At 41.2% G+C, this 27,435-nt stretch overlaps 1 protein-coding gene and 2 long non-coding RNA genes across 3 annotated transcripts; 2 read left to right on the forward strand and 1 right to left on the reverse strand.

The window, feature by feature from the left end:
- Window positions 1-2,359: 2,359 nt before the first annotated feature.
- On the reverse strand, window positions 2,360-7,354 carry ZNF281 (zinc finger protein 281). The gene is made up of 2 exons (XM_046678246.1): window positions 7,193-7,354; window positions 2,360-7,081 (listed from the first exon to the last, which is right to left on the reverse strand). Exon 2 carries the CDS (start codon window positions 7,061-7,063, stop codon window positions 4,403-4,405), a length of 2,661 nt encoding a protein of 886 aa, XP_046534202.1. The 5' UTR covers window positions 7,064-7,081; window positions 7,193-7,354; the 3' UTR covers window positions 2,360-4,402.
- Window positions 6,304-9,058, forward strand: LOC124248357 (uncharacterized). Its single transcript, XR_006891014.1, has 3 exons — window positions 6,304-6,442; window positions 7,789-7,885; window positions 8,940-9,058. It is a non-coding gene; the product is annotated as an uncharacterized LOC124248357 (long non-coding RNA).
- A 1,964-nt stretch (window positions 9,059-11,022) lies between these two features.
- Window positions 11,023-27,129, forward strand: LOC124248358 (uncharacterized). The gene is made up of 3 exons (XR_006891015.1): window positions 11,023-11,230; window positions 25,312-25,407; window positions 25,658-27,129. It is a non-coding gene; the product is annotated as an uncharacterized LOC124248358 (long non-coding RNA).
- Window positions 27,130-27,435: the final 306 nt, after the last annotated feature.

Genomic DNA, 27,435 nt, shown 5'->3' on the forward strand with positions numbered 1-27,435 from the left:
TGTAAAGGACCCTACCAGTTGAAGCTTTTCTAGTTTAGGTATTGACTAATTTATTTGTATAACAAAATTTCAATATTTAGGCAGTCTTCTAAGGCTGGGATTCTTAACTTGGGGTGCAAAGGTTAAGAACTTTTTAGGGAGGGTTCCTGTGAGCATCTAGATTGGCTTGTAAATTTTCGCATGCAAACCTATTTCTGCTAATGTATGGGAGTAGGGAGGCACCAATTCTATCATCAGCTGCCCACAGAGTCTGGGACCCTAAAAATGTTGTGCACTTCTTCCCTAGAGTGAGCCAAAGGTTCATCAAGAATTTAAGTAAAATCTACTTAAGTTAGTCACATACAGTAAATACTTTTTTAAAAAGCAAAATAGGTACAAAGAAAGCAAAAGTAATTTAAAAAGCATATGCCCTCTTTATGGGAACAATCTCTTTTAAAACTAACTATAATCTCACAGAGGATTTTTTTGATCCAGAGTTAAGACAACAGAATTCCCAGATGTGGTCTTCATGCTCATGTTCATTTCAAGCGATAAATTATAAGGACATACAAAATGTAACAACTGGAAGTAAGAGAACATTTTTTCCTCAACATCTATCAGGAACTCTCCATCATCTCAGAGGGTACAAGCAGCCCAGCACACCACCACAGCTCTCTCCTCTTGACCAGCAGGAGGGACCCTGTAACAGAAATACGCACGGACCACAGCTGACATGGCCTCAGGCAGCGTGACGCCTGGATCCTATCAGAGCACTAACAAAGGAATCTTGCATGACATTTTAAAAATGAGAGCCTGTCATTCAGTATCGTAGAAGACACGAAGACCATAAAACTCAGAAAATGATAGTCTTCAGATGTAGTCTACTCTAAAAATATAACTTTGAAGTTCAGAAGCTAATTTTTTTTTAGGGAAGTTCTTCAGTTTAATAAGAACCTATGAATTTGGAAGCTAAGGATGACGTGTGTCCTCACAAGGCCATATTGCTCAAACTGTCACCCAGTTCAGGCTTAAACGCTACTCATGGCAAATAACTACAAAATGTCAGATACCAGGAATGAACAAAAATTCCTGTCTCTCTCATCTGATTAGTGTAATGCAAAAAACCTAAATTTGAGGTAGAAATACTTGTATTAACGTTTGCAATTTCCAAAAAACATTAAAAGATTTTAAGCACAGATTTTTTTTTTCACATTTTTCTCTTCTCATTATTGAATTTCTTCACAAATTACTGACCAGCAACTGCTAAACTATGGTGGCCCTTACCCTGAATTGACAGCAGCACAACAGAAATGCAAAGCCTAGTTTCCTACTTTCTCCTCTAACACCTTCAAAGTAGAAACCTTAACTTTAAAATGATCATATTTAGATACAAACATTCCACAGAAGGAAAAAAAAAAAGGAGTGGGTGGGAAAAAGTTAAAATGACAGGGTTAATGTAGAGCAGAGAATGCATCTGTGCAGAGCTCCAGGTGGGCATCAACGCAGAATGGGTGAGATTCTGCTGAGCACACTTGTTCAAGAAAATGACCAAATCTAGGGAATAACCTTGGCAAAGAGAAAGCTAATTTACTTTTTCCTAATCTTACGGGCCCACAAGTAGGTATTTCTCCACAGAGAAAGCCATGTTTAGCTTAAAATAATTTATCATTTCCCTACAACAGTATCATGTATGAAAAAGGCAAAGGGGCCTATTCTTCCCTTTAATATTTTTACTCCTAATTCCTCAACATTTGTAACCACTCAATTTCAAAGCAGTTTTCTCATGATTTTACAGACATCTACAATCTCTTCTCCCGCATCTTTAAAACTGAACATACATACTAATGTTGAAACATGTGTCCCGCATCTTCAACATTTACACGTTCTTAGCTCTTTCCTTCTAATATCTATGCTTCTAACCTTTTTTTAACATTAACTATGGTTTCACGATACTTCTTTCCTACTAAAAATGCTCAAGACCATTTTTATTTGTGGCATACTGTTATTTTATTACAACCTTTTTTGAGGCAAAAAGGATGCACCTAGAACCAAAAGACATTGGAAACTGATTTAAAATGAAGCCTCAATAAATACTCTCTCTGGAATAATATTTAGGATGGCTAACCCAATTTCAACAAAACATGTTCTTAATTTACACATTAAATTTCTCTTCTTCCATATAGTGCGCCACAAACACAAATATTGAACCAATTTTCAAATAAAATAAACCTAGAAACATGAAATACTTAAGTTAAAAAAAATACAATAAAAATACAAGTCCCTAAACTGCAGGTTATACCACTGATGTGAATATTTTATGAACTGTAGTTAATAGAAAAATCTGAAAAATGTGACTTCATATTAAGTGATATCTCCTTTCTTCAATTTTGTGATTAACAGGTCTTTTATTGGTAGTAAACTAGAGCAAACAATCAGAATAATACATATGCAGTATTCAGTACACACAATAAAAGTTAAAGAAAATTCAAAACCTGTAGAAAACAAAACACTGGAGAAAAATCATACAGCTGAAGAGATACAGTGGTAAAGGTCCTCTCCATCCTTCCATTACAGCTTGTACTCTGTACCCGATAGAACTTACCGCACTTACCGAGGTAAGAAATACAGACTTTTTAGTACTGAGTGTATTTAGGAGAATTAAACACATTTTCTAAGAATCCTGCAATGACAAATAGGTGACCCTTTAGCTGGTAAAGCAGACTTAAGGGGGGAAAGCGGGGAGAGGAAATTAACTAGTATTTTGTAACCATTTTTAATAATTTCTTATTTTCCAAACACTGCTTTCATAAAAGAAGTGTTTTACACTTGCACAATATTAATTACTTTATTATACATGGAAGCCTGTGTAGGCTGATTACACAATAAGACTGCAAACAACCAGTGGTACTTTTCTGACGTCAGAAGAGTACATAAGACTGAAACATCACCAAAAGTACATAAAAAACTCATCAGCATAAACATCAAAGTACATTAAAAAATATAATCAGGAAAAAAATACAATTGCTAAAAAGTGGTTTAGAGCAGAGCCACTGTCTACCAGTAGCTTCAAATGGCAATTAGCGTTCATAGCAAGTTTTGATGACTTTACAAGACCCCTGTACAATACTGACTAATGCACCCTTCTAAAATGTACATTAAAGGCTGCCATTTCACAAAGAGGTTCTGATGTCACTACCAGATGCAGACACACCACGATCCCTCACACTAGCTATGTCACCAGTTGAAATTACCACCTTACTGATATATCTACAGCTCTGAGTATGTGGGGTTTTATTATACATGGAAATCTGCACAAGTTTTGTTTTTAGAAAAGGTAGAGGGGATGTTTACCCTATTGTTTAGTATTTGGAGGCCGTAAGGCATATAAAATGCATAATGAATTATCTATTGGAATGTAAATCATTCTAAGATTGAAACTGTCAAGATGGGGAGAAGAGGAAACAAGGCAGGCCCAGAGCTCTAAGAAAGGACAGGTTAAGAGTAAGAATAAAAAAAAATACAGAAGTGTGGGTGATAAGTAATAGCACAGACAAGAGCAGGATGTTTTAGGCCATGTATAATAAATACCGCATACCCCAAATTTCGAAGAATCATGTAATTCCAACTCGGGTTCTAACACTGGAACCAACCAACCACGTGGGCTTCAACACTGTGCTGGATGTCAGTAGATCTTAATGGAAGTAGAGCCTTGTTACAGTTGGGATAAGGAGAGGGTGCTTTTTCTTCTTCTTCTATTAAAGCTATCATTCCAGGCTTTGATCAAAGATCCAAGAATATTTGTTCTACCAGGCTGGAATGAATGTGGTTTGGAAGTTCAGAGTACATTTAAAAGCTGCAACAAAATATAGGTAGCCAACATCTCAGAATTTTGGATCAGCCCAGATGGAGACAGCAATTTGAAATGTTTTCGATCCCTTACTTAAATGATGAAATGTATACCATACTATCTGTAAATTGGATATTCCATTACAGTGATAACGTACAGAATTCCCATGCGTTATTACACTTTCCTGAGAGTAAAGCAATTAGAATAACCTTAATCCTAGCAACAAAGTTTTTTTTGTGTGTTTTTCTTGTTTTGTTTTTTTGTAGGTTTTTTTGTTTTGTTTTTTTTTTGCATTTAACTTTTGGGCTAGTCCCTGACGATCTATACATGTAAATTTGATTGCTAAACATTGTCACTTTGAATGTCAAACTATTTTTAATCTATTGATTTTGATTAAAAATCATAATACAAACAGAGCTAAAATCACGCTAACAAAATAAACTAAATATGAAAAGTTGCATTGAAAGGGCATTACATTATTCTTAATAGGATCGTGTAGAAACATTCCAATGGCAGTGTTCTCAAAATAAAACAAAATTACATTAGAAGACCTCCAGCCTGGTCACTCTGGGGACCTTACCTGTAACTCTGGCTGGTGGGTGTCTTTACTCTTGTACTACATGGCTCACTCACATCAGACATCATGTTTGTATACCCTGAGAAATCTGAGACTGAAGTCCTTACTCTATGGTCCACTTCTCCATTCGAGTTAGTGATAAAGGTCATTGGCACCCTGCTGCCCGACTTAAACTGAGAACCAAACGCCTGTGCAAAGTTCTCAATCTGGTACGTGGTTCTAGGCTCTATGTCTTTCTGAGGATCTATCTGGCTAGCTAACTCCTGAGATGGCATCTGAAAGCTTGTGGAGGACTCTAGGTTCTTCTGTTGTTCCTTCTGGCTAGTCAATTTCTGAGATGAGGACTGGAAGGCTGACGAAGTCTCTAAGTTCTTCTGAGACTCTATCAGATCATCCAGCTCCTGGGAAGGTGTCAACTGCTGATGTGTGGCATCCAGAGCAGATAAATAAAGACCTGGCTGAGATCCAAACAACATCCCAAAAGGAGGCTTTGGCAAGGAAGATGGCAACACTGAGGTAACGGATTGGCCGAAACCACACTCCAAAGGAGATGTAGTGTATATCTGTTTTTCTGGAAATAAAGTGTGGTTGTGGAGAGGTGAAGACAAACTGACAAACTGGAAACCGTGTCCAAGAGTAAAACCTGCATTAGTGGATTTTTCAAAAGCCTGCTGGAGGTATTTGGAGTATTCTTGCAACATACTCGCCTTCTCACTCGAAGGCGTTTGGGTGCCTGGGCTCAAATTTTCCTCCTGAACCAGTTCTGAGTGTTCTCCTGAGGTGTGTAAATCCACTCGAGGTTCCGTTATACTGAAAGGATCCTCTTTCTGGCTTTCTGATTTGTTGGAGTACTGATCCAAAATACTCTGTAAAACCTCATCGGGAATCCCAGACTTGTCGTGACAAGACTTAATGTCAGCACTTAGAGCTGAGGAGTCAATAAGTGACAATGGGGCCTCATTGTCCAAAACACTGACACCTGCAGACTGAATGACGGACGGCTGGGAGACCATGTGTCCCACGTTTATAGAAAAGGCACTGTTGCTGCTGGCAGTTGGTAAGTATCTTCTTTTCTTTGAAAACTGCATGGCGTCATCATAATTACTACCTATTTGACCTTGTTTTCCACTTGCACTCTGCAGAAGACTAATGGTCTCCACACTATTATTCGACACTATGCCAAGGGAACCACCTGGTTTCCCAGACAAGGACTTCTGTCCAACGATGTCTGGCAACGGCGACACAAAATTCAGGTAGTTTTTGTCTGTGTTCTTTCTGCTTCCTTTCTTAAAGATCAGTTTTGGCACCCTTTTCTGTAGTTCATCTATCCCAGTGCCAATTATGCCCCCGCTGGAAGAGGCGGTGGGCATCTCTACAGAGTAACTCTGCAGGTTGATGTTATTGGAAATTTGTGATTCATTTGTTTTCCCCGCCTTGTGTTCCTTATTCTCCATCGCTATGCTCTTCGACTTCGTTTTCCTCCTTGAGGAACTTGTATTTCCCTGAGACAACGCAGCCAGGTTACCCATGTTGTTATGGTTTGCTGACCCAGGTTCTGCACTAGCGGCTCCTTTCGCTATGGCTTCACCACACGTGCGCCTGTGTTTCAAGAGTCTGTCCGTCCTTGAAAAATACTGTTGGCAAGTGTCACATTTATATGGCTTCTCTCCACTGTGCGTCCTCTTGTGTCTCTCCATGTGGTACTTCTGGATGAACTTCATGCTGCACTGATCGCACCCGAAGGGCTTCTCCCGGCTGTGGATCTTCTCGTGTCTCTGCAGCAGGTACTTCTGGATGAAGCCCATGCTGCACTGGCTGCACTGGAAGGGCCTTTCCCCGGTGTGGATGAGGACGTGCCTCCGCAGGTGGTAGGAGCTTCGGAAAGCGGCGCTGCAGTGGTCGCAGATGTGAGGTTTCTGACTTGGGGAGAGGATGGCCCCTTCTCCGTCTCCGACCAGAGAAGGTTTGGAAGATGCGCTGGGCTTCCTCTTGGCTTTGATTCCCTGAGATTCCGGCTTTGGCCTCTTCGCCTTTTTGACGTGAGTGTCCTGCTTTGGCTCCTCGGGGCCGGGGTGGTCATCAGTCCTGCCGCCGCCGCCCAGCAGCACGTCACGGGGGTGCTGGGCGGGCTGCTGCGGCGGCTGCTGCTGCTGCGGGGGCTGCTGCTGCTGCTGCTGCTGGGCGTGCTGGTGGAGGATACTGAGGTCCTGGATGACGCCGTGGCCGCCCCCGTCGCCGCCGCCCAGCCCCGGGGGTCGCTCCTCGGCCCCGGCGGCGAAGAGCCCCCCGTAGTGGTGGTGGTGGTGGGGCTGCGGCTGCGGCTCGTCGGGCTCGGCGGGTTTCTCCTGCTTGATGCTCACCAGCGACTGCAGGAAGCCCCAGGAGGTCCTCTGCGCCGGGAAGGCCGCCGACGCCGCCGGCTCCTTCTTGAAAGTCATGTCCGGGGCCGGCGGGGGGGGCTCGGCGGCCGGGGCCGCGGGGGGCAGCACGCACGGCGCCGGGGGGGCGGCCGCCGCCGGCCGGGTGAAGCTGGTGACCGGGGGCAACCGGTGGTTGAACAGGACCATGCCCGGGGGGAACGAGGGCTCCATCTCCGCCCGCCCGCCGGGCCCGCCGCCGCCGCCGCCGCCGCCGCTCAGGAGCCCGCCGCCGACTTTCATGCCCCGGACGAGGCCTGGCTGAGGGAGAGGGGAGAGCAGGCCGTGGGACCCGGCCGGACCCCCGCCCGCCGCCGCCGCCGCCGCCCGCCCCCCGCGCCCAAGGCCCGCCCCGCTGGCCGCCCCACTTACGGTCCCGCCGCCGCCGCCGCCGCCGCCTCCGCCTCCGGTTAATAAAAATAACGCCGTCCTCTCCACAATGGAATTAAAAGCCTCCCCCGCACTGCGCAGGCGCGGCGCGGAGCCTGCCGGGAACTCCCCGGCCCGGGCCGGAGGGGAGCTCGGCGGGGCCGGCGCGCCTGCGCCGCAGCTTCCGCCCGGCCCGCCTGTCAATCACCCGGGCGGTTGGGCGAAGGGGCGGCCCCGGGCTCGAGGGGCGGGGCCTCGGAAGCCCCCACCCACCGCCACGGGGAGAGAGGCTTCCACGATTGGTGGGCCGCGCCCAAGGAGGGGGGACGTGGGTGAGGCGCTCCGGTGGCGGAACCCCACCCTCCCGCCCCGGGCCGGCGGGTGGACACGCGGGGCAGTGCTGCGGAGAAAGGGGCTGGAGGGAGAGATGGGGAAACTGAGGCCTGGGCAGGGGCGGGGTGCGGGGGCGGCTTGCTCGGCTTTGCGGTGTGCAGTCCGGGTGTTGAGTCAAAATCCGGACCCAGAAGCGGGTGACTGGGGGCGCTTTGGATTCTGCCTAAAAGCCTTAAGCTTCAAATGCTCAATGTTTCTTAAAACAGATTGCAGCTGGGATCCCTCTGAGGTTGGAAACACTGTCATAATGGGCACGTGTCCTTGGCATTTATAGGAAGAGCCTACTTTGAAACCGCAATGCAGGTACCGTTGCAAAAAAAAAAAAAAAAGTTGTGTTGCTGCCAACCTACCTGAAGGCTACTGGAAAAGGAAAGCGCGTGTAATCCAGGTGCGGCAGCCCTGTAAAACACGCCCACACACAGGCTTCATCATCATCAGATGTTGCTTAAATGCCCACATACCTGCTCAGGCTGGCTAATGAGGCTGTTTGCCACGTTGTGTTGCTGCCTGGCCTCTCGTGTTATTTTTGAGAAATTGACCACCAGGCCCTTCTGGGATCTATACTAGGATCCACCCTGCCCTCCCCTAGTAAGACTACCTACTGAGAAACGCATGCAGAATTACCAGTTTTTCTCTTAAGGGAAAATTACACAGTACAACCTTGAAATCAAAGTTAGAGCAACAAAAATCAAATATTTATTGAGTGTGTAATGTACACAAGGCACTCACTTTCCTGTTAGGCATGGAAAAATCTAAACCAGCAACTATCACAAAGAGTATCTATAAATCACAGACATTTCTTCATGAAAGAGCTAGAACTATGACAATAATTTATTTACATAGTACATTTTCTTAATGAAATAAGTCAATTTTCTCACAATATTTCTAGCTAAATAACTTCTCATAATTAAATAATAAATGGCTTTTCTGAGAAATTTCACAATTGAAACCATAAAGGTTATTAACGAATCCTTATAGGCCTCTCTGAGCCTGCTCAAAAGAAGGACAATATTTAACGAGCATTTTGAGATAAGAAATATTAGTATTTTTCTAACTCCATGCAACTACGTATAGGCATTCTGCCACTTAAACTGTGAAACTTTAATACTGTCAAGTATGGTGAAGTGTTAAAAGAAAGACTGAAAATTCAAAAACTTAGGGCAGTTGTAAAATATTAGTCAATGCCTGTGAGAAATGAGGCTGTCCCTTTATTCAGGGTGTCAGTGTTTAATGGTAAGCTGGATGCATATAAGCTAGTTCATGCATGAAGGGCAGTGGGACACTCATATGAAAAGCCAACTTTGTTCCTCAGTTATCAAGATAAGAAACCTGTCATTTCTCTCATTCACTCTGTCAGCCTTGAGATACTCCGAGCCGACTTACCTCTGTGTGGTACACCCCATATATCAGGAAGATGAAGAGACCCTGTAAAATAAAATGGAGGGAAAAGGCTGTTAACGCTAATCATTTCCGCAGTAGAAATACCTGAAATAAACTTTCCTGGGAACAGACAAAAGAAGACACACTTCATCAAGGTCAATTTATTTTTCTATTTTTCAACATTAGAAGCTGTACCTTGAGCATTTATAAGATAACATACCCGCACATCACTTAGAGCGGTTGTGCTGTTCCCTTCTTGGGAAATAGAAAATAAAAATACCATCTCAGATACATAGAATATTAATTAGAAAAATCAATATGCCAGTCTCTGAAAGATAGCTGCATAATGAAAAAATTAAACTCAGAAAATGTCATCAAAGTAGTCATAGAAATAGACTAAGCATCAGTATTTCTCAGCACTGTGTTAGGTTGCAGCAACTAGAATATACTTGTTACAGGCTTCAATGGGGTAAAAAAAAATTTTTAATGTTAAAGTGTAAAACAGCTAAAAGGATAAAGTTAAGGTAATAAGCATAAATAGTTTTTAAATAATATTTTAAAAGCCAGTTCAAGTTAAGATAATATTTCACATTATCAGCTGTTGTAAAACTGTACACATTTTTATTGTATCTTATATATAATAAAAGTCTCAAAGATCTGCTATTTATTAGTCCTTAGCTTTAGAAAATACTTAGTTAATTGTAAAATATAAATTGTCTCACTCTTAAATTTAAAATCTTAAATTTTTGATATGGTTTAACCTTATTAGAGATAATAGGGAGCACGAAATTTTCTATGTGTTTTTGCCTTACAGAAGAAATAAAAATCTACATTGTACTATTCTTGTTAGGTACTAATAAACCAAATATTAAATGGGCATCTGGACTAAGATCCAGAAATGGTTCAAATAGTTAAGTAATAGGATATTTTCAAGGAAAATATTACAGGAATATTTTAATATTTGCTTTACCTCTGAATACTTACATCTTACAGATAATAGAAACAATCGTAGAACAAGGACACTGAATAAACAAAAAGGAGTTTGTTCCTGTTAGTTTCTTTTTTAGAAGACTTTATTTTTTTAAGAACAATTTTAGATTAACAGAAAAGTTGAGAAGATACCAAGAGTTCACATCCAGTTTCCTCTATTATCAACATTTTACATAACATGGTACATTTGTTACAATTAATCTTATTAGTTTTCAATACTACTATCTATATGATTTCAGAACCAAAAACTATTGCAGTACATGCATTTGTATTAATAAGAAAGATTAATAAAGAGCTTTGGAACAACCAAAAATTTCCATTTTGATCATAAACTTTAAAAAATTCTAGTATAGTGAGAGTTTTCTCACTGTGTATGTTTGATGTCCCAAAGCCCAGTATTAACACTCAATTCCATCCTTCAGGTAGCCCTTGTCAAGATCCACACAGTACAGGGTGAATTCAAGTTGCTTACTTGGTACTCATTTTATAGGCTGTTGGCCCCTATTCTAGATAATTCAAGAGAAAAATATTTCTTCTCTGATTTATGAAAAAACTATGAGATAATTAACAGTCCTTCTTCCGTTAGTCATTGCTAATTCTGCACTTCATATTGTGTTATATAGATAATATAAATTAAGAGATATCACTCGAATTTTCATTCTGTTTATGAGATAGGAGTATTTTGCTCTGTGCAGGAGATGAGTTCCTGACAATACAATTTCCTGTATATTGAACAATATGCACTATGATTTCTATATGTTAAGAAACTCGGCTTTTTCCGTGAAATCTATATGATCCTTTGAAAGTCAGAGAGCCTTGTATAACGTGTATAATCACTCCTACCCTCTATTTTGTAAATTCAGTTTTCTCTAAAAGAAAAGACAGTTAAAAAAGATCACATTTTTCCCCACGTCTTGGTAAAGGGAGAAGAACATGGAGTATGTCCTAATATTTTTATTTACTGCCCTTCCATGTTACTTGTTACACATTTTAAATTTTAGTACATTTAACCCTTTAAAGGAATGGAAAATGATCAACAGCAAGTCTCCCTTTTCAAAGAAGGATCTAGACTGAAAAAGGATTTTAAATAAAGGCAGCTTCAATCTCAAAAGTTTTTTCTCTTTCTCCTTTTTCTTCACACTTAAGAGCATGATAAGCAACCCCCAAATGAGGACTTCTAAAGACCTAGAAACAGTCTGAAACTTGAAATCACTCTGAGAATCTCCACCACTGTTTCTCTGGGGTTGTCTACCTGATGGCACCAGAACCAGATGAGAGGTAAGACATTCGTAATAATAATCAGTTAATCCAGTTGTATGCTTCACACGTCATGACTTTTCCCCACTGATTTTACCAGCTATTGATGGTTGCAATCATTGAGATCAAACTCTACAGAGCTCCATAAAGCCTTTACTACTGGATAGACATCCCATTTGCTCTATTTTCCAAAGGGAAGAATCAAAACACAGCTAAACGTAAAAATCATAAGCCATCACTCTGAGCCCCTTTTAATCCCTGCGGAGACAATACCTTTAAGAACAGCTGGAAGGAACCAACTGCCAAACTTCAACTGGCACTGGGATTTCTGCAACTCCTTATACCAACATTCTGTCCTGCCAAAGAGGGAACCCTGCAGGTACGCCACGTTTCTGTCCCGAGCGATCCCTCGTGTCCATTAGGTGCTTTCTGCTACTCCATCCATAGACATGTCCATCCATAACACGTATGGAGTATTGATCTAGAGAGGTACCAATTTCTCAGTGTTTTAGTCCCAGTAAGAATAACTGTAACTGGGCAGGAAGCCTTCCCCCACGTAGCTGGATTCTTGCAGCATGTGTGTATTTTATGGGCAGGAGCCAGGGCTGGGGAAAGAACACCAGGATATTACATCTGATACTGTATAGGAGTTAAAAATAGAAACTTAAGGGCAAGAGGGGAGAAAAATCCTCCTCTGTTATTTTATTCTCATTTATCTGTGAAACATTAAAAACCCTGGGGCAGCTCTGTAAATATTTTCACTGTTCTAGAAGTCCGTTGAAGGATATCTGCAGATAGAGTCCGTGGCTGACGTCTAGTCTATTACTTTTATACTGATTGTTCTGTACTTTCACCGTGCACTTCATGACTGCTACAAAATCAATCTTCTTTTAAGTGGTAATATGTTCTTTCCTGGCGATACAAAGAACAGGAAAGGTGCCGTCATACACGGTACATTGTCTACTGAAAAGTCAGAGTAATGTGAACAATGCTAATATGTGTATAGCTCTCTCAGAGCGCTTTCATTTACATAATTCCGTTTGTTCCCCACTACAATACTGCAAAGGAGGCAGCGTGAGTATTATTAGCTTTATTTTTTATATGGGGATTTTGAGGCTTGCTCAAAGCACCACGAGGCTGACAAGTTGGCAGAGCCAAGGATTACTGTTCTGACTCCTAAGATAATGCTCTGTCACACACACTGCCTTAAATAGACACCTTCGTAACTCTCAAGTCACCGGCTTCAAGACAATGCAACTGGTGAGATGTTTCAAAGCTGGGGTTTCTTGAAAGCGTATTGCAGTTTGATTAGCTCCACAGGTCAGGGACTCAGTGTCCACGGAGAAGGCTTCGCGTAGCCCTGGTTCTCTACGTGTCTAAAATGGACTAGCAAATACAACAGAAAACAGGCTTTGCGGCAACGGTTCTCAGTTGCTATGGGCCAGGTTCTGTCTTTTGTAGTTTCCTTACGAATTCTCATTTTAAGATATATACTTGCTAGTTGCTGGGAAACATATCTTTTCCCATCAACAGGCTGCTAGGTAACCGCATAGCCAAATATCCTTCTCATTATCATCCTTTAGTGAACTTCCCTGAATGTATGGCGCTATGCTGTGTGCTTTTATTTATTTATAAATCATGCTCCAACCTACCTTCTAGAAACAGTTCCCATCTGAGGGGCTAAACCCCCTAGAAACAAAAGCACTAGTGTACGAGGCTGTGTATGTTTGAGGCTGCTTGGTACAGCCCTGCGTGTGGCAGGAGAGAAGCAGAAAGGACCCAAATGCCCTTCAGTGCAGGAATGGCAGAGCAAATGGTGGCATCTCCATCACTTGTGATATGAGGCTGCTGAAAGAACGGGGTAGAGCTATGTTTATTAGCATGAAGAGACTTCTATGCGTTGTTGAATGAGAAAAGCAAGAGGAAAAGACACGTGTGTTATGTATTCTCATTTTTGTAAAACAAAAATGACAGAACCTCCTTCCCCCTCCCCAGATATAACTGTTTAAACAGGAGAAAGGTGTGGAAAGATAACACACCAGACTGTCGTCACTGGTTTCCTAGTGGAAAGGACAAGAGGGAGAGGAGGTAAGTCAGAAACCAGAGAAATGGAAGCAAACTAGAAAAACGAGGGTGACCTTGTCAATAGAAGAGGTGGAATATAAAATTCTAGGGAGCATCTGCCGATGAATATAGGAAACAGGATCTGCACACGGATAAAGGTCAAAATATAAGGTGGACAAATAAAATATTAGTTTGATTTGGGGATAAGATTGTGGGTTTTTCCCTTGATTCCTTGATTTATTTTAACATAAAAACTACAATAAATTTGAACAAAAAAGATGACTTTATTTAAAGTAAATTTATTTTTTAAATGAGTTTATAATATATTTAAATAAATATGTATTCATTATGATTAGTAGAGTAAAAGACACATAAGTAGTTTATACAATGGAACAAATAATTGTGCCCGGGCAAGTGCGTGATGGTGAAAGGGGAGCTAAAATCGAAGTGATTGCCTCTTTTTTGTTGCGCATTTGTTTGATACTTTTCTGAAGATGTGATTTTTGAAGGATTAGGAAGAGTGATCAGGGAGACAGCTGGGAAAGGGCACTTCGGAGAGAGATTCTGAAAAAGCACAGCTTTGTGAGAGCACAGAACTCTCCAGAGGACCTGCAAGGAACTGCGGATTGCTAGAGCAGGTGGTTTTCCCATGAGAGAGGGGACGGTGATGAAACCAGAGGCGGGAGAGGAGCAGATAGTGAAAGCCTTTGCATATCACATCAAGAAATTCAGGTATTCCTCTCCAGGAAAAGGGGATCATGGAAGAGTTTGAATCTTCCATGAAGAGAAAGGTGATGTCATGAGTTTCTTCTTTCAGTAACTCTGGTAGCAATGAGGGAGATGGATTGAAGCTGCACAGATTAGAGGCCAGACAGCCAGTTAGGAAGCTGTCGTCAGGGGAAGGGAATTAAAATCAAGGACATTCTTGTGAGAATTCAGCGATGGTTGGAAAGCACCCTCAATAGACATGGGTGCTGATGCACATGGAGGGCAAAGGAGGGAGCTGAGTTATGGATGCGTCTTAGATTGCTGGCTTCAGTGATGGGTGCGTGGTGGTACGATTTCCTAAGAGAGAGAATTAAATGGAAAAAAGGCATCTTTGATGGGCAAAATAGTACCTTTATTATTTTGCATATGTTGCATGTGAGTGTGGTCCAGTGAGCAAGTGGACACAGAAGTTTGAGCCTTAGGAAAGGTGTCTGGAACAGAGGTATGGATTTGAGAATCATCAGAGTAGGATGGAAATAGAAGCCATCGACTCGGGAGCAAGTAAAGTAAATAAAGGCCTTGACCTTGACAGAGCTCTGGGAAATGTCTTCTCTGCTTCAGAGATGAGCAGAAAGAAGAGAACCTGTGGAGGGGAGTCAGAGAGCTTAAAAGGGGATGTTTCCATGGAAGCCAATGGAAGAGAGTTTCAACAAGGAAGAAATGACTAGCGGCAAACACAGGTTAAAGGACAGGCTGTGAAACCAGACTGCCCGGGTTTCAGTCCTAGCTCTGCTCTTGCTGGCTGCGTGAGCTTGGGCAAATTACTAAATATCTCTGTTCCTCATTTTCATCAAGTATTAGATGCACCCAATAATTGTACCTGTCTCATAGGATTGTTATAGGGTTAAATGAGTTAATATTTGTAAAGTGCTTAGAACACTGCCTGGCATGAGGTCACTCTATGAGGGATCACGTGTCACAGTTGGGTCCAGTGAGAAAGGACCTGAAATGCTATTGGATTGGGAGTTAATGGTTCGTTCCATTTATATCTGAGTACCTACTGTATGTCAGGCACGGAGGACACGGTCATGAGCCAAACATTGAGCCTGCCCTTGATGGAGCTTATACTCTGGCGAATAGCATTTGTTGAACACCTACTGTGTGCGCTGTTCTAATCAGCTGATGAGCGTCACCTCACTCATTCCTCACAGTTACCCCGGGATGTTGGTACCCTACTGATCCCCATTTTATAGATAAGAACAATAAGTAGCATAGAGGGGTTCAGCAAGGTCCTGGAGCCAGGAGATGGCAGAAGCAGGATTTAGACTGAGCTGGACTGGCTCTGAACGCCTCCTGAATCTGATAATCATACGGTCTCCAGGTGGCTGCAGCTGACCTCAGTGTCAGCGGCTTCAGAAGCCTGGTGGGGGCCGTGTCCAGACTGCAGTCAGCTGAGCTTCAAATGGGAGCTAGTTAATGGGGAGAGATGCTGAAGGCATTTCCACAGAGAACCAAACTAACAAAGTCCAAGCACGGATTTGCGGTGGATTTATTTTGTTTGAGTGACAGAATAAGAAAAGCCAAAGGATTAAATCGTAAGCATGTTCCTTGGTCAAGTCCTCCTCAAATATCTGTTTCCACAATTCCTTTGCAATGAGCTGGGTGGCAGTCAGTTCCAGATTAAGATCTTTCGTGAATGCCTGAAGGGTATATATTTGGTATTATTTATTGAAGCAAGGTCAGTGTAATTTAAATATCAGATCCACATGTGGCAGAATCTCATTCTATTACAAAATCAAAGATGAAACGTACTCCCAACCAAATTTAAAATCACTAAAGGCTGCAGATGAGAGATAAGAACATTTGGCAAATGTAAAAAAAAATCTAAAGAGTAATCTTACCTTTTCTTGGTCTGTTTCTGAATTAATAGGTCCCAGGAATCTGCATTTTTAACACACACCCCAGTCGTTCTGATGCCTGATAAAGTTGAAGAATTCCTTCCAGTTTCACTACCCACTCACTCTGTGACCCGGGGCAAATTACTCCACCTCTCTGGGCTTTGGTTTCCTCATCGGAGATAATAATAGGACCTAGCTCAGAGGATTGTTGGGAGGAGCAAACGAGCAAAATTTTTAGCACCATGCCTTGCTCAAAATAAGCATTCTGTACGCATTTGTCATGTAAGATAAAGAAATCACTGTTTTGAGTTTTGGCAACAAAATTTTTCTTCTGTATCTTTTTTTGGGCTAAGATGAGTGGCCAGATATGATAATATGATATATATGGCATGCCATATATAGGGATTATCATTTTACAGGTCTGTGCTACAAGGATTTCAAAATATAGCTTAGGGCCAGCCCAGTGGCATAGTGGTTAAGTTCGCATGCTCCACTTCGGCAGCCCCGGGTTTGTGGGTTTGGATCCTGGGCGAGGACCTACATACTGCTCATCAAGCCATGTTGTGGCAGCATCCCACATACAAAATAGAGGAAGATGGGCACAGGTGTTAGCTCAGTGACAATCTTCCTCAAGCAAAAAGAGGAAGATTGGCAACAGATGAGAACTCAGGGCCAATCTTCCTCACCAAAAAAAAAATTATATATATATTTTTTAAATATTATATGAATCAAGACCCGCTTGGTTGCAAATGGCAGAAACCCAACTCAAACCAGATGAAACAAAAGGGGAGGAGGTTTATTGGAAGGATACTGGGGTAGCTATCAGACTTGAATAAATAGTTGAATAATTAAATCTTGAGATGGCAAGAAGAAAAATGAACAAAGAACTCTCTGTCTGCTTCTCGGTCATCCTCCCAGAGCATTTGTCTCTGGTGGGAGATGTCGTGCCCGGCAGGTCCAGGCTGTCATTCTTACAGCTCCTATACACGAAGGGGAAAAATGGCTTTTCTCTCACAACTCTTGAGACTGAATTCTGGCCCCATTTGGGTCACATGTCCCTCAGTGGACCAGTCACTGTGGTCTAAGGAGTGGACTCTTGTGATTGGCTCAGGCTGTTTTACAAGCCTACCCCTTAGCCAATCCTGTGATCCGAAAAACAAGATCCTAAAAGATGACCACTTGTATTCAGACCACTTAGCCAGAGCCAGAGGAGGGAGAGGAAAGGACAGAAATTGTCACCTGGGGAATGTCTGCCACCCCCATTAGTGTATACCACAGACATGGTCCCTGGGTCCCCATCCTCAGGACACACAACTTAGTGGGAGAGCAAAGCAAATAAATGTGTATATGAGAAACAAATAAAGGCTTACATACCTGGATTATGGTGTTAAGAAAATGCAAAGTGAAATATTGAGGGATCCCTGGATAATTGGGATTCTGAGTCTTAAAAGAGGAGAGGAAATCGTAGCGACCCATGAGGGGTCTCAGGCCTGAGAGACGAAGATTGTGTGAAAAGAGAGAGTGTGTGAAATAAAACCTCCTTGGATGGAAAATCCTGATTAGAGTCTTGGTAGTTTTCCATTAAAACCAGATGAGTCATTTGCTCTGGAAAATGGCAGAGTTATTAAAGGAATTCTAAGAATTAAATCACCGTAGATGCTAACGATGTAAAGATTCCTGGGATAATTAGAAGGGGGTGCAAGAAATAGAAGCAGAGAAGGACATGAGGAAGATACCAGAGGATCCCAAATGAGGGCTCACCCCAGCGGAGGCAGGGAACTGTCAGTGAGGACAGAGGGGAGTGGAAAATCAGAACGGGCTCTTCAGAAAAAAAGTTGCAGAGCTTGATTGACTGGATACGAGAAACCAAAGAAAAGTAAGTGCCAAAGAAATGTGAATATTTTAAACTTGAGGGTGAAACAGCAAACGGAGACTTGCAGTAATAACATGGAAGATAGGGGCGTGAAGATGGAGGTTCTGGAAGGAGAGCTCAGCTGGACTGTTTTTCAGGAGAACATGAGTAGACATAGGAGAGGAAAGAAAGAGAGAGAGAGTCGGTTTTCCGGTAAAGCATACAATTAAAAAAGACAACTCTTTGATGGAGTGGATTTTGCAAAACAACCCACATTGCGATGACAAAAGCAAGCGAGAGTAGACAGACGTTTCTATCGCGTGCCTGCGTGCGTCCTCAGTTTTCTACGTAAAGCAGTTACCATTCCCAGTTGTGGTCGATTCACTGATAGTCAGTCAATTCAGTCCTATTAAAATTTTAATATTTCTTCATTCAGGATATTGATTTTGACAAACACGATTGGATTTTGCAGGAGGTGGTATTTGGTGTCTGGGGTAACCTAAAAGTCACAGGATGTCGGAGGGGCCATTCGCATCCTTGTTCCTACCCCTGCTACAACTTTGCTACCGTGTATTCAATCAAACAGCTTCCATGCCTGTCTTCTCCATCAGGATCTGTGCCCCTTAAGGACGCTAACTTCTTATTTGCTTTTGTGGTTCTAGGGGCACATAGTGGGTACTTAAAAATGACCATTAAATGGTGGAGTGATTAAGTGACTTAGGCAGTTTGCACTGCTGGTCAGCGGCAAAACCATAAGCTGACTCCAGACCTCCCTTCTTCTAGACTCGTGCGTACTCCACAATGCCCTGCCCTTGTCTTGCTCCTTGTGTAAAGATTTCTCTGAGGTCTCCATACCAGGTAATGCTGCCCTTCCGAGCCGAATTTGGTTTTCGTCGAAAGGAAACTGTGAATCTTAAAATTAATTTGTTTTGGCTGCTGGCTGCTCAGAATCAAATTTGTGGCCTGCCGTTAGCACCTTTTTACTTTGTCCTAATTTCTGAGTGTCCATAAACCGTCTCAATCCTCTTTTGGAAAATGTGCCTGCAGCATAAATTTAGAGCCTGGCACAGCGCCAATGGTTAAGAATGAGTCCATCTTGACTGCGTATCTCTAATGACCCATTTTTTTCTTTCTTCGATTATTGATGTGAATTTCTCAAGCTATTTCATTATTTATTGAAAATTAATGTGAAATTCAAGACTCCTGGATCATTTCAGGACAGAGTTAAACTGCTGGAAAAAGCCCTGACTGAGTCAAGGAATGGCTAAGCAAATTCTGGTGAAGCAGTGTGATGTAACGTAGGCAGACGTTAGAAATAATTTTTACAGAAAGTTTTTAATCATGTGGGAAACTGCTTAAGATACATGAGTGAAGAAAAACAGGATATGAAACAAGTATGATTTCAGCGATGTAAAAGAAAATGCATTTAAAGAAAAAGAAACGAAATATGCTGAAGTATTAATGATAATTACCCTTGAGTTGTAGGATTATGGAGAAATTTTATTTTCCTTATAATACTTTGATATAAAATTATTCCTTATATACTTTTATAAAAATTTTAAACTTTTAAAATTTTTGAAAATTTTTATTTCTTTTGTTATCAGAAAATGTTTTCTAAAAATAGATTTCAAAAGATTTTTAGGGGCTGGCCCAGTGGCATAGTGGTTAAGTTCACATGCTCCGCTTCAGCGGCCCAGGGTTTGTGGGTCTGGATCCCAGGCATGGACCTGTGCACTGCTCATCAAGCCGTGCTGTGGCAACATCCCACATGAAAAATAGAGGAAGATTGGCACAGATGTCAGCTCAGGGACAATCTTCCTCAAGCAAAAGGAGGAAGATTGGCAACAGATGTTAAGTCAGGACCAATCTTCCTCACCAAAGGAAAGGACAAAAAAACCCAACCAAACAAAAAGATTTGTAATAGCATGGGACAATAAATATTCTCAGCTGTTAAATGACAAAAAGTACCTTCAAATTTGTATCACAATGTAATCACTATATAAAAATACACATAGAAAAAAATGGACAAAAACATACCAAAATGTTTAAACTTGCTACCATGTGGTAAAATTTAAGGAAATGTCTTTTTCCTGCATTTTTATTCTTTCTTTCTCTCTGTTGTTCCTCCAATGGACTTGTGTTTCTTTTATAATCGGAATTGCCCCTCCAAATAACATAAAAAGGGCTCCATAAACATAAAAACCTAATAAATCTGAAATATCCATATTTAACTGCTCTCTTTATGACTATATTTGTCCTAAATCTAGACTTCCACTTTCAATTAAGAAGATGTCGCTACACATTTCCAAGAAAGAGTTTTGAAAAAGCATCTTAACATTTAGCAGAAATGAACCACCTCTTGAGTTTCGAGAACTTCCCAGAAGCTCAGAGCTGACAACAAGTCCCATGCTTCCTGTTGTGTCTAAAAGATAATTACACAGAATAGACTGTCTAAGGAAAACAGGGGGATTGTGCTACTTTGCCGTCTGGTGACAGAACATAAAGGACAGAAGTTGTTGATTCGAACCAAAAAGAGGCCGCAGTAGCCTCTTCTGTGGAACTGGGGCAAATTGTTCTAGCAAACAAATTCACTGAGTAATTGCCGCGGTCTGTTGAAAAATTTGAAAAACAAAGAAAGCATAAAAATGTTGGCAAGTGGAACTGAAGTTGTATCTTTTGCCAAAGCCAGCCGCGGTTCTTGGAACGCGTACCATTTGGACATCAGAGTGTGGTTCAGTAGAGTTCTCGTGTCAAGGTGCTGAGTTGGCCTGACACACCCTCCAGGCTGAACTTCATCACGAGCTGGGGTCGTTGGACATGTGTTTGTTGAGTGCTTACTATGAGCATATACTACTGAGTGCTTAGGTTGCCTGGATAGTCAACTGTCAGAATTCTAGTCTCGAGACGTTCAAATCCAAGGGCTCCTCTATTATAAGTATACCAACTGGTGGGAAATTTGGTGTATTATATATATATATATACCAGAAAAAAAAAAGAAAAACTTTTTAAAATAGAGCATAAGCATGAAATTTTAAAAATCAACAATAAGATGACACAAGGCCAAAATATTTGGAAATCCCCCCCTTAAGTCTAACCCTAGCCGTAGTATTAATAAGAGCCAGAATTCTTAAGACTAACCCTGTGCAATCTCCCTTGTCAGTTCCTGACGTTTCATTTGTTCGTTTGTAAACGTTTGCCTAGTACTTTCTACTTCGTAAGTTACTTTGATGGCGCGTGATTGTGTCTTGGCCTCATTACATTCCACTTTAAAACTGAGGGAAGTGAGTGGCTTGCCTAACATTACAAAATAAAGCAGCAAAGAGAGGACCTGGACCTTGTGGCTGCTGGTTTGGCATCTGTTTGATGATAGCATGCTTCTGCTTGACGAATAAAATGGCTTACTCATGCCTGCTCCTCTTTCCATTAAACTTGTAGTTATCGTCTTTGCTCACTTCATAGGGTAGATGAAAGACTAATTGGCGAATTTCTTACAGAAGACAGGATATAAATACAAATTCCTAAGATGGATTTAAAAGCTCATCTGACCCATCTTTAAAAGGCGGCACTGACGAAATCTGCTATTTCTGCCAAGGATCTTGAGTTTTTTACTCAACAAGCTTTTGGACTCAACCTAAAATCTTAGGAGAAGATTAAGCAGTTTTCAAGAGTAATGGGTCCACAATACCTTACATCCTGTTTTATTTCGCCATTGAGTAGTTAAGGATAATGTGGATCTTTGAAACATAACCAGACTTTCAGTTCTTGACTTCATAAACAGTACCTAAATTGTCCCCAAATCCTGGAATATTAATCATTCTTTCTCAAAACCTGTAGTATAATATTACTGCTTAAATCAGGGGAAAGAACCTTTAGTCCTAAAGAGTATAAAATAAGTCTTTGCTGTAGGCTCCGCATTATTTTAATCTATAGTTAAATTAAGTAACAGTTATTCTATGAACTGAATAAACTCTGACCTCTCAGCTAATGGCCTGGAATGTTCTCTCTCACCTGGGTGCTGACTTCAGAGGCAGCTGACCCTATTGCTTAGTAGAAAAGGAAGCAGCAACTTAGCACCAACTATATTGATAGTAAGAGTGTTGTCTTCAGTAGACCTGTTTTAAGGTTAAAGTAGCTGTAAAATGACTCTTTTCAACGAGATGATACTCAGATACTTGGGAATGCTTTTGTGGCTGACATCTTGAGAGCTCCACTGGGTTGTAGCCTTCAGGTTAGAGCTCTTCAGGTCGAAATAATGTCTTCTGTGTTACTGCAGCAAGATTCTGGGCTACTAGATGGCTCTGAAAATGTTCCAGAGCACTCTGGCATGTCCCATTCCTCCTACATCCCACCTGTACAAGCATGCTGACCCAAAATCTGTCCAAGGACGCAGCGATTCTTGATGTGGCACAAGAGAAGGACACTTCTGCCTTATATATCTGGCTTCCAGGCTCACTGGAAGCCCTTCCATCCACATCACAGAATACCAGCTCTTCGGGCACTTCCAAAGTTTCACACATCCATTGACTGCAACCCATCGCTTGCCAAAGGCTCCTTTGAGACACCTGATATTTGTGAGAGACTGTATCAAGGATATATGTCAACTATTCCTAGGTTCTCTGAGTGCTATTTCTATTTAAAGTTAGATCATCAGAAAGCAACATATTCAAATCATATTAATATGGCTTCCTTCAATGAGCAATGATATTATGTACCTTAATTTTTAAATTTAATTTTTGTTTTTATCAAAGTTCCACACGTACATGATTTATAGAGTCAAATAGCTCTCCAAGGCCTGTCATAAAAAACATTGACCTCCACCTCCAATTTCCCATTCCCAGAGGCAACTGATTTTTACTCCTTTAGTTGATTGTTTTCATACTTAACTCAATAAGTCTAAATGATATGCTTACACTGCTACTTCCTAGTTTTTGGTTTTCATTCCATCTACGGACTCTCCACCATGGAAAATGTGAATTTGGCTCTCTTTAACCCCACTCTACCTCCTTGACCCCTTGCTTTCCTTTCTCTGAGTTTATTCTTTCTTTTTGTTGGAACACATCCTTCAGTAGCTTCCCAAGACAGGGTGAATGGGAGGCAAAGTTGCAACCCGACATATCGGAAGAAGTCTTCGTATTTCCATCATAAACAATTGATAGTGCTGAACTCTAGTTTGGAAATGACTTTCCCTCAGAATTTGTAAGACATTGCTCAGTTACCGTTCAGCTTTTAGGGCTGATGTTGAGGAGTTAGCTGCCATTCTTACGCTTGATCCTTTTTGCGAAACCTACTTTCTTCTGTCTGGAAGCTTGTTCCTCTTTATTCCTAGTGTCTGATGATGCTGTTGGTGTGGGTGAAGTTTCATCCATCAAGCTGGCATTTGGAGGCCCTTTCCACCTGAAAATTCTTATCCTTCATGTCTGGGAAGTTTTCCTAAATTGTTTTTTTTTTTCCCCTTTCGACAATTTCCTCTCCTTCCTCTAATTTCCCTGTTCCCCACCCCCTGCCCCCTACTTTTAGAGAACACTATTCTTTGAATATTGGATTTCCTGGATAGAATCTCTAACTTTCCTCTTTTTCTTACATTCCACCTTTGTATCTTTTCATTCTGCTTTCTGAGGTATTTCATCAACTTTATCTTCTTACCTTTTATTAAGTTTTTAGTTTGTCAGACCGTATTACTTTAATTTTCAAAAACTCTGTTTTGTTCTCATCTTATTCTCGTTTCATGGATACTAATGATATTAATAATAGAATTTGGGAGTATCTTTTTTTTTAAGTTTTCTCTTGTATGTATTTAAGAGTGGGACACAAAAAAAGTTACCTGGCAGCTCCATGTCTGGGTTTGTGGCTTCACTAAATGGTTATCTGGCTGGGGTGTTTTGTTGGCTTAAAATATTGTATCATAAGTATTTTGCTAGGTCATTAAAAATTCTTCAAAAGAGCCATTTTTTAAGAACAGCAAAATAGGATGTAACGTAGTTTGTTTCACTATTTCTCTAATCTATGTGTTTCACTTCTGCACACTTTTGTGTTTATCTTTATTTGCATTCTGATTATTTCCTTGAATGAGAGGTAAATTCCCAGAAGGTAGGCTCTAAGCAGTTGGTGAGAGGGTTTATTTTGATTTAAACTCCCTGGAAAGCAATTTGACAATATTTTTCCAGAGACTTAATGTTCATATTTTCTGACCCAACTAATAAATGGTTTAGAGTGTAGGATTTTGAGTCAAATTCACTGCTTGTAAGTTACTTAAGCTTCAAGGCTTGGTTCAGTGCTGATATAAGTAAATGCACAAAAAATGGTAGCTCCTATTACTATCTTACTCCTCTGCACCAGCATGAAACAATTTATGAAAATTTAATCAATTTTGTGGCCTTTAATTTGAATTTCTTTTTTATACTTGTGTTGGACATTGAAATTTCTTCTTTTGTGAACTGTTTATTCAGGCCCTTTGTAAACATTCTGTTGAGGCATTTGAAATCTTATTGATTTGTAAGAGCTCTTTACATATAAATAACTTTAACACAGTGGTCCATCTGAGCTTATCATTTTAAAAGATAGATTTTAAAAATGAAGATAACTTTTTTTTTTAGGTTAAAACAACAGAAATTTATCATCTCACAGCTCAGGAGGCCAGAAGTCTCAAATCAAAGTATTGGCAGGGCCAGGCTCCTTCTGAAACCTGTAGAGAAGAAACCCTGTCCTCTTTTACCTTCTGGTTTTTGCCAGCAATCCTTGACATTCCTTAGCTAGTAGATACATCACTCCAATCTCTCCCTCTGTCATCACATGGCCATCTTCTCTCTCTCTATGCCTCCTCTCTTCTTATATGGACATCAGTCATATTAGAGTAGGGCCCATCCTAATGACCTCATCTTAATTTCATTACATCTGCCTAGGCCCTTTCCAAATAATGGCACATTCTAAGGTACTGGGGGCAAGGACTTCAACATACCTTTTGTGGAGACACATAAAATTAAGATAACTTTTGAGGCTTTTTTAACCTCCTGTTAGACAAGTGACTTATGCTCATTTTAGGCTACCTTTCAGTTCGTCTATAAATTAGAAATTAGAAAATTGTTTTTAAAAGTCATTTGTAATTTTACAACTTAGGGATAACCACCATTATCACTTTGGTATCTATCTTTCTAGTCTTTTTTTTTTTAATACCTAAATATATACATACGTTCTTTTTAAAAGGGAAGGGCAGCTCATTCTGTACTTTCTGCTTCGCAGCCTGTTGTTTTTACAGAACAACATATCACAAACACACTTGCATTGTCCTTAAATTTAAGTTAAATTGTTTTCCTTTCAGAGTTTTGTCTACATTGCACGTAACGTATTAGTCAACCTCACTTTAATGGCTTCGAAAATTTTAGGGAAAAACCATCAATAATAAACTTAAAACCATTTCTAAGGAAACAAACTAATAAACTGATTTTGAAACAAGGAACCCTTGATAGACAAACCTGATCTCTCAAGATATTAGTTGCAGAGAAACACAGAAGAAGCAAATCTACAGACAACTTGTATTTCTACCAAAAATGATAATCCATAAATTTCACTATTTGTGGTTGAAGGAATGCAGAATATGATTTGGCCAAGATTTTGAGTTGCGTCCTGAATGGCATTCATCAACGTGCATGACAAAAATTGAATCAACGTCGCAAAGTCACGTGAGTAGAGAACGTGATTCTAGGGAATGTGGCCACTGTCAACCCAAAGAAACACAATGTCCGATCCTGAAACCCCTCTTGGGACACTGGGACCCCACCAGATGTAACCCAGGTTATTCTGTATGTGACCACCGTTCGTGGAGTGAAGTATTCAGGAATTTGGAAGCCAGAACTTTCAACCCATTGTCTTTTCCTTTTTTTAAACTTATTTTTATCTTGTGTTGGTTTATTTTGGTTTGGTTTTATACAGGGATCATCTCCGTGTGTCACAGGAGCCGAGGAAGACAGAAGAGGATCCAGAACATATCACGTGTCCGTGGTGTCTGCTCGACGTGTTATAGACTTCATCACGTCTATTCCCCAAATAACCCTTTTGTAGATAAGAAAAGAGTCTCAGAGAAGTCAGCTAACTTGCCCAAGGTCACAGGTTAATAGGTAACAAAGCTGGAGATTCAACCTTGGGTCCAAGTGCATTTTCTTTCCCTGCACAGCCTTCTCCTGGAATTGGATGGAAGAATAATGGGGGCCCTGTGCACCTATTGACCACTGTGGTATACTTTTGTAAGAGTAGAGCACATGCTTGATATTCAGAAGAATTACACTTGGAGAGGAGAGAGTGACGCCCAGCGACACTGTGTCCCAGTTATTTATGACAGTCCCAATTTCTGCCGCACCTCGTGAATATTCCCCTGTGTAACTGAACCTGAGCTCTGGTTTTTGCTTTAGAAAGTCTTGTCAGCATCGGTAGAGGTTATCCTGAATAACAGACTTAAGGATAATGACTCTTTTTTCTAGCTCAGGACATTAAATGAAGTTCAGAGGAGAGCCTCCCTGTGTGAAAACACAAGGATTCCATTCCATGGTGCTCTGGAGGAAGGACAGACATATCCAGAAATGACCAAGCTGCAGTCAGCTCTTCCCACAAGGAAGGGCTCCTGTTTGGGAGCTTAAAATGGAAGCAGAGACAATGTTGAGATGTAAGAGAAGGAGAACTGTTCCTTAAAGCAGAAGGGCTTTCTCTAGGGCTTTCTCCCATTGCAGCTCAGCAAGTCTAAGAACATTGGTATCTAGATAAACTGGGGAGAGACATCTAAAAGGAGGGGTGACCCCAACTCTGGGAAGTAGGTTGCTATGACAACAGTGGACCAGTGAGCCTTCAGGGCATTCCGCTTCTGGAGGTGGTTGCCGTGCACCAGCCGCATGGCGGGCACTCTGCTTGGGGCTGGGACGCAGTAATGCTAAAATTCAGTCCTTCCTTTCAAGGAGTTAACTCTCTGGAGGGGGAGACAGAGAGGTACACAGTGAGGTACAAAAGTTGTCCCGGGGGATTTTTCATAATTCTGCAGTGTCAGGGCAAGTCAGGAAAGGCTTACTAGATAAGATGCCAGACACTATCTTAAGTATTTTATGTAGGTTTCCAGTGATGAATAGGCATTTCCCAGAGAGCTTCCTTCTTAATAAAAAGCTACTTCATGAAGATTGGCCTTTGGGAAGAGAATTCACCAGTAGAGATCACAGCAGGGCCATTACTGCCCCCTAAGTTAGACCTTTGCATTTCGGGGGCATCAAGGATGGAGATCCCATCCAGCTCAGAGTGTGGGCATCTTGAGGGTAGCTCTGTATCTTGTTCTTTCTTGTGTTCCCACTGTTGAACACAATGTTCAATAAATGTTTGATGGATTGGTGAATGAATGATTGAACAGATCATCAAATTAAAAAATGAATCAGTTATGATCATCAAGTGGAAATAAAACTTATAGGCAAGACTAAATAAAGGCGTTGTCGTTATTGAGTATCATAGAAAGGAAACAACAGAGATTAATCATATATAATAAATAATCTTGCTTAGAAAGCAATCTCCCCCTTAGGAATTTGTAGATTTTATCCCATCGTAGCTGATGGCTCGCCTCCATATGGTGGGCACTATTTTAGCATCCTCCTTTACTCCCTCCTTCATTTGACATCTTGATGTCCAGATTTTTGCATCTAAGAAAGGAGACCCAGAGACTGATGAGAAATTCCTTCTCC

This window comes from Equus quagga, chromosome 12 (genome assembly GCF_021613505.1).
Source record: "Equus quagga isolate Etosha38 chromosome 12, UCLA_HA_Equagga_1.0, whole genome shotgun sequence".
In the NCBI taxonomy this organism is placed as follows: Eukaryota; Metazoa; Chordata; class Mammalia; order Perissodactyla; family Equidae; genus Equus; species Equus quagga.

What these genes read in the sequence shown, in the direction of transcription:
- ZNF281 (XM_046678246.1), bottom strand. Translation starts at nt 7,063, where the DNA reads ATGAAAGTCGGCGGCGGGCTCCTGAGCGGCGGCGGCGGCGGCGGCGGC.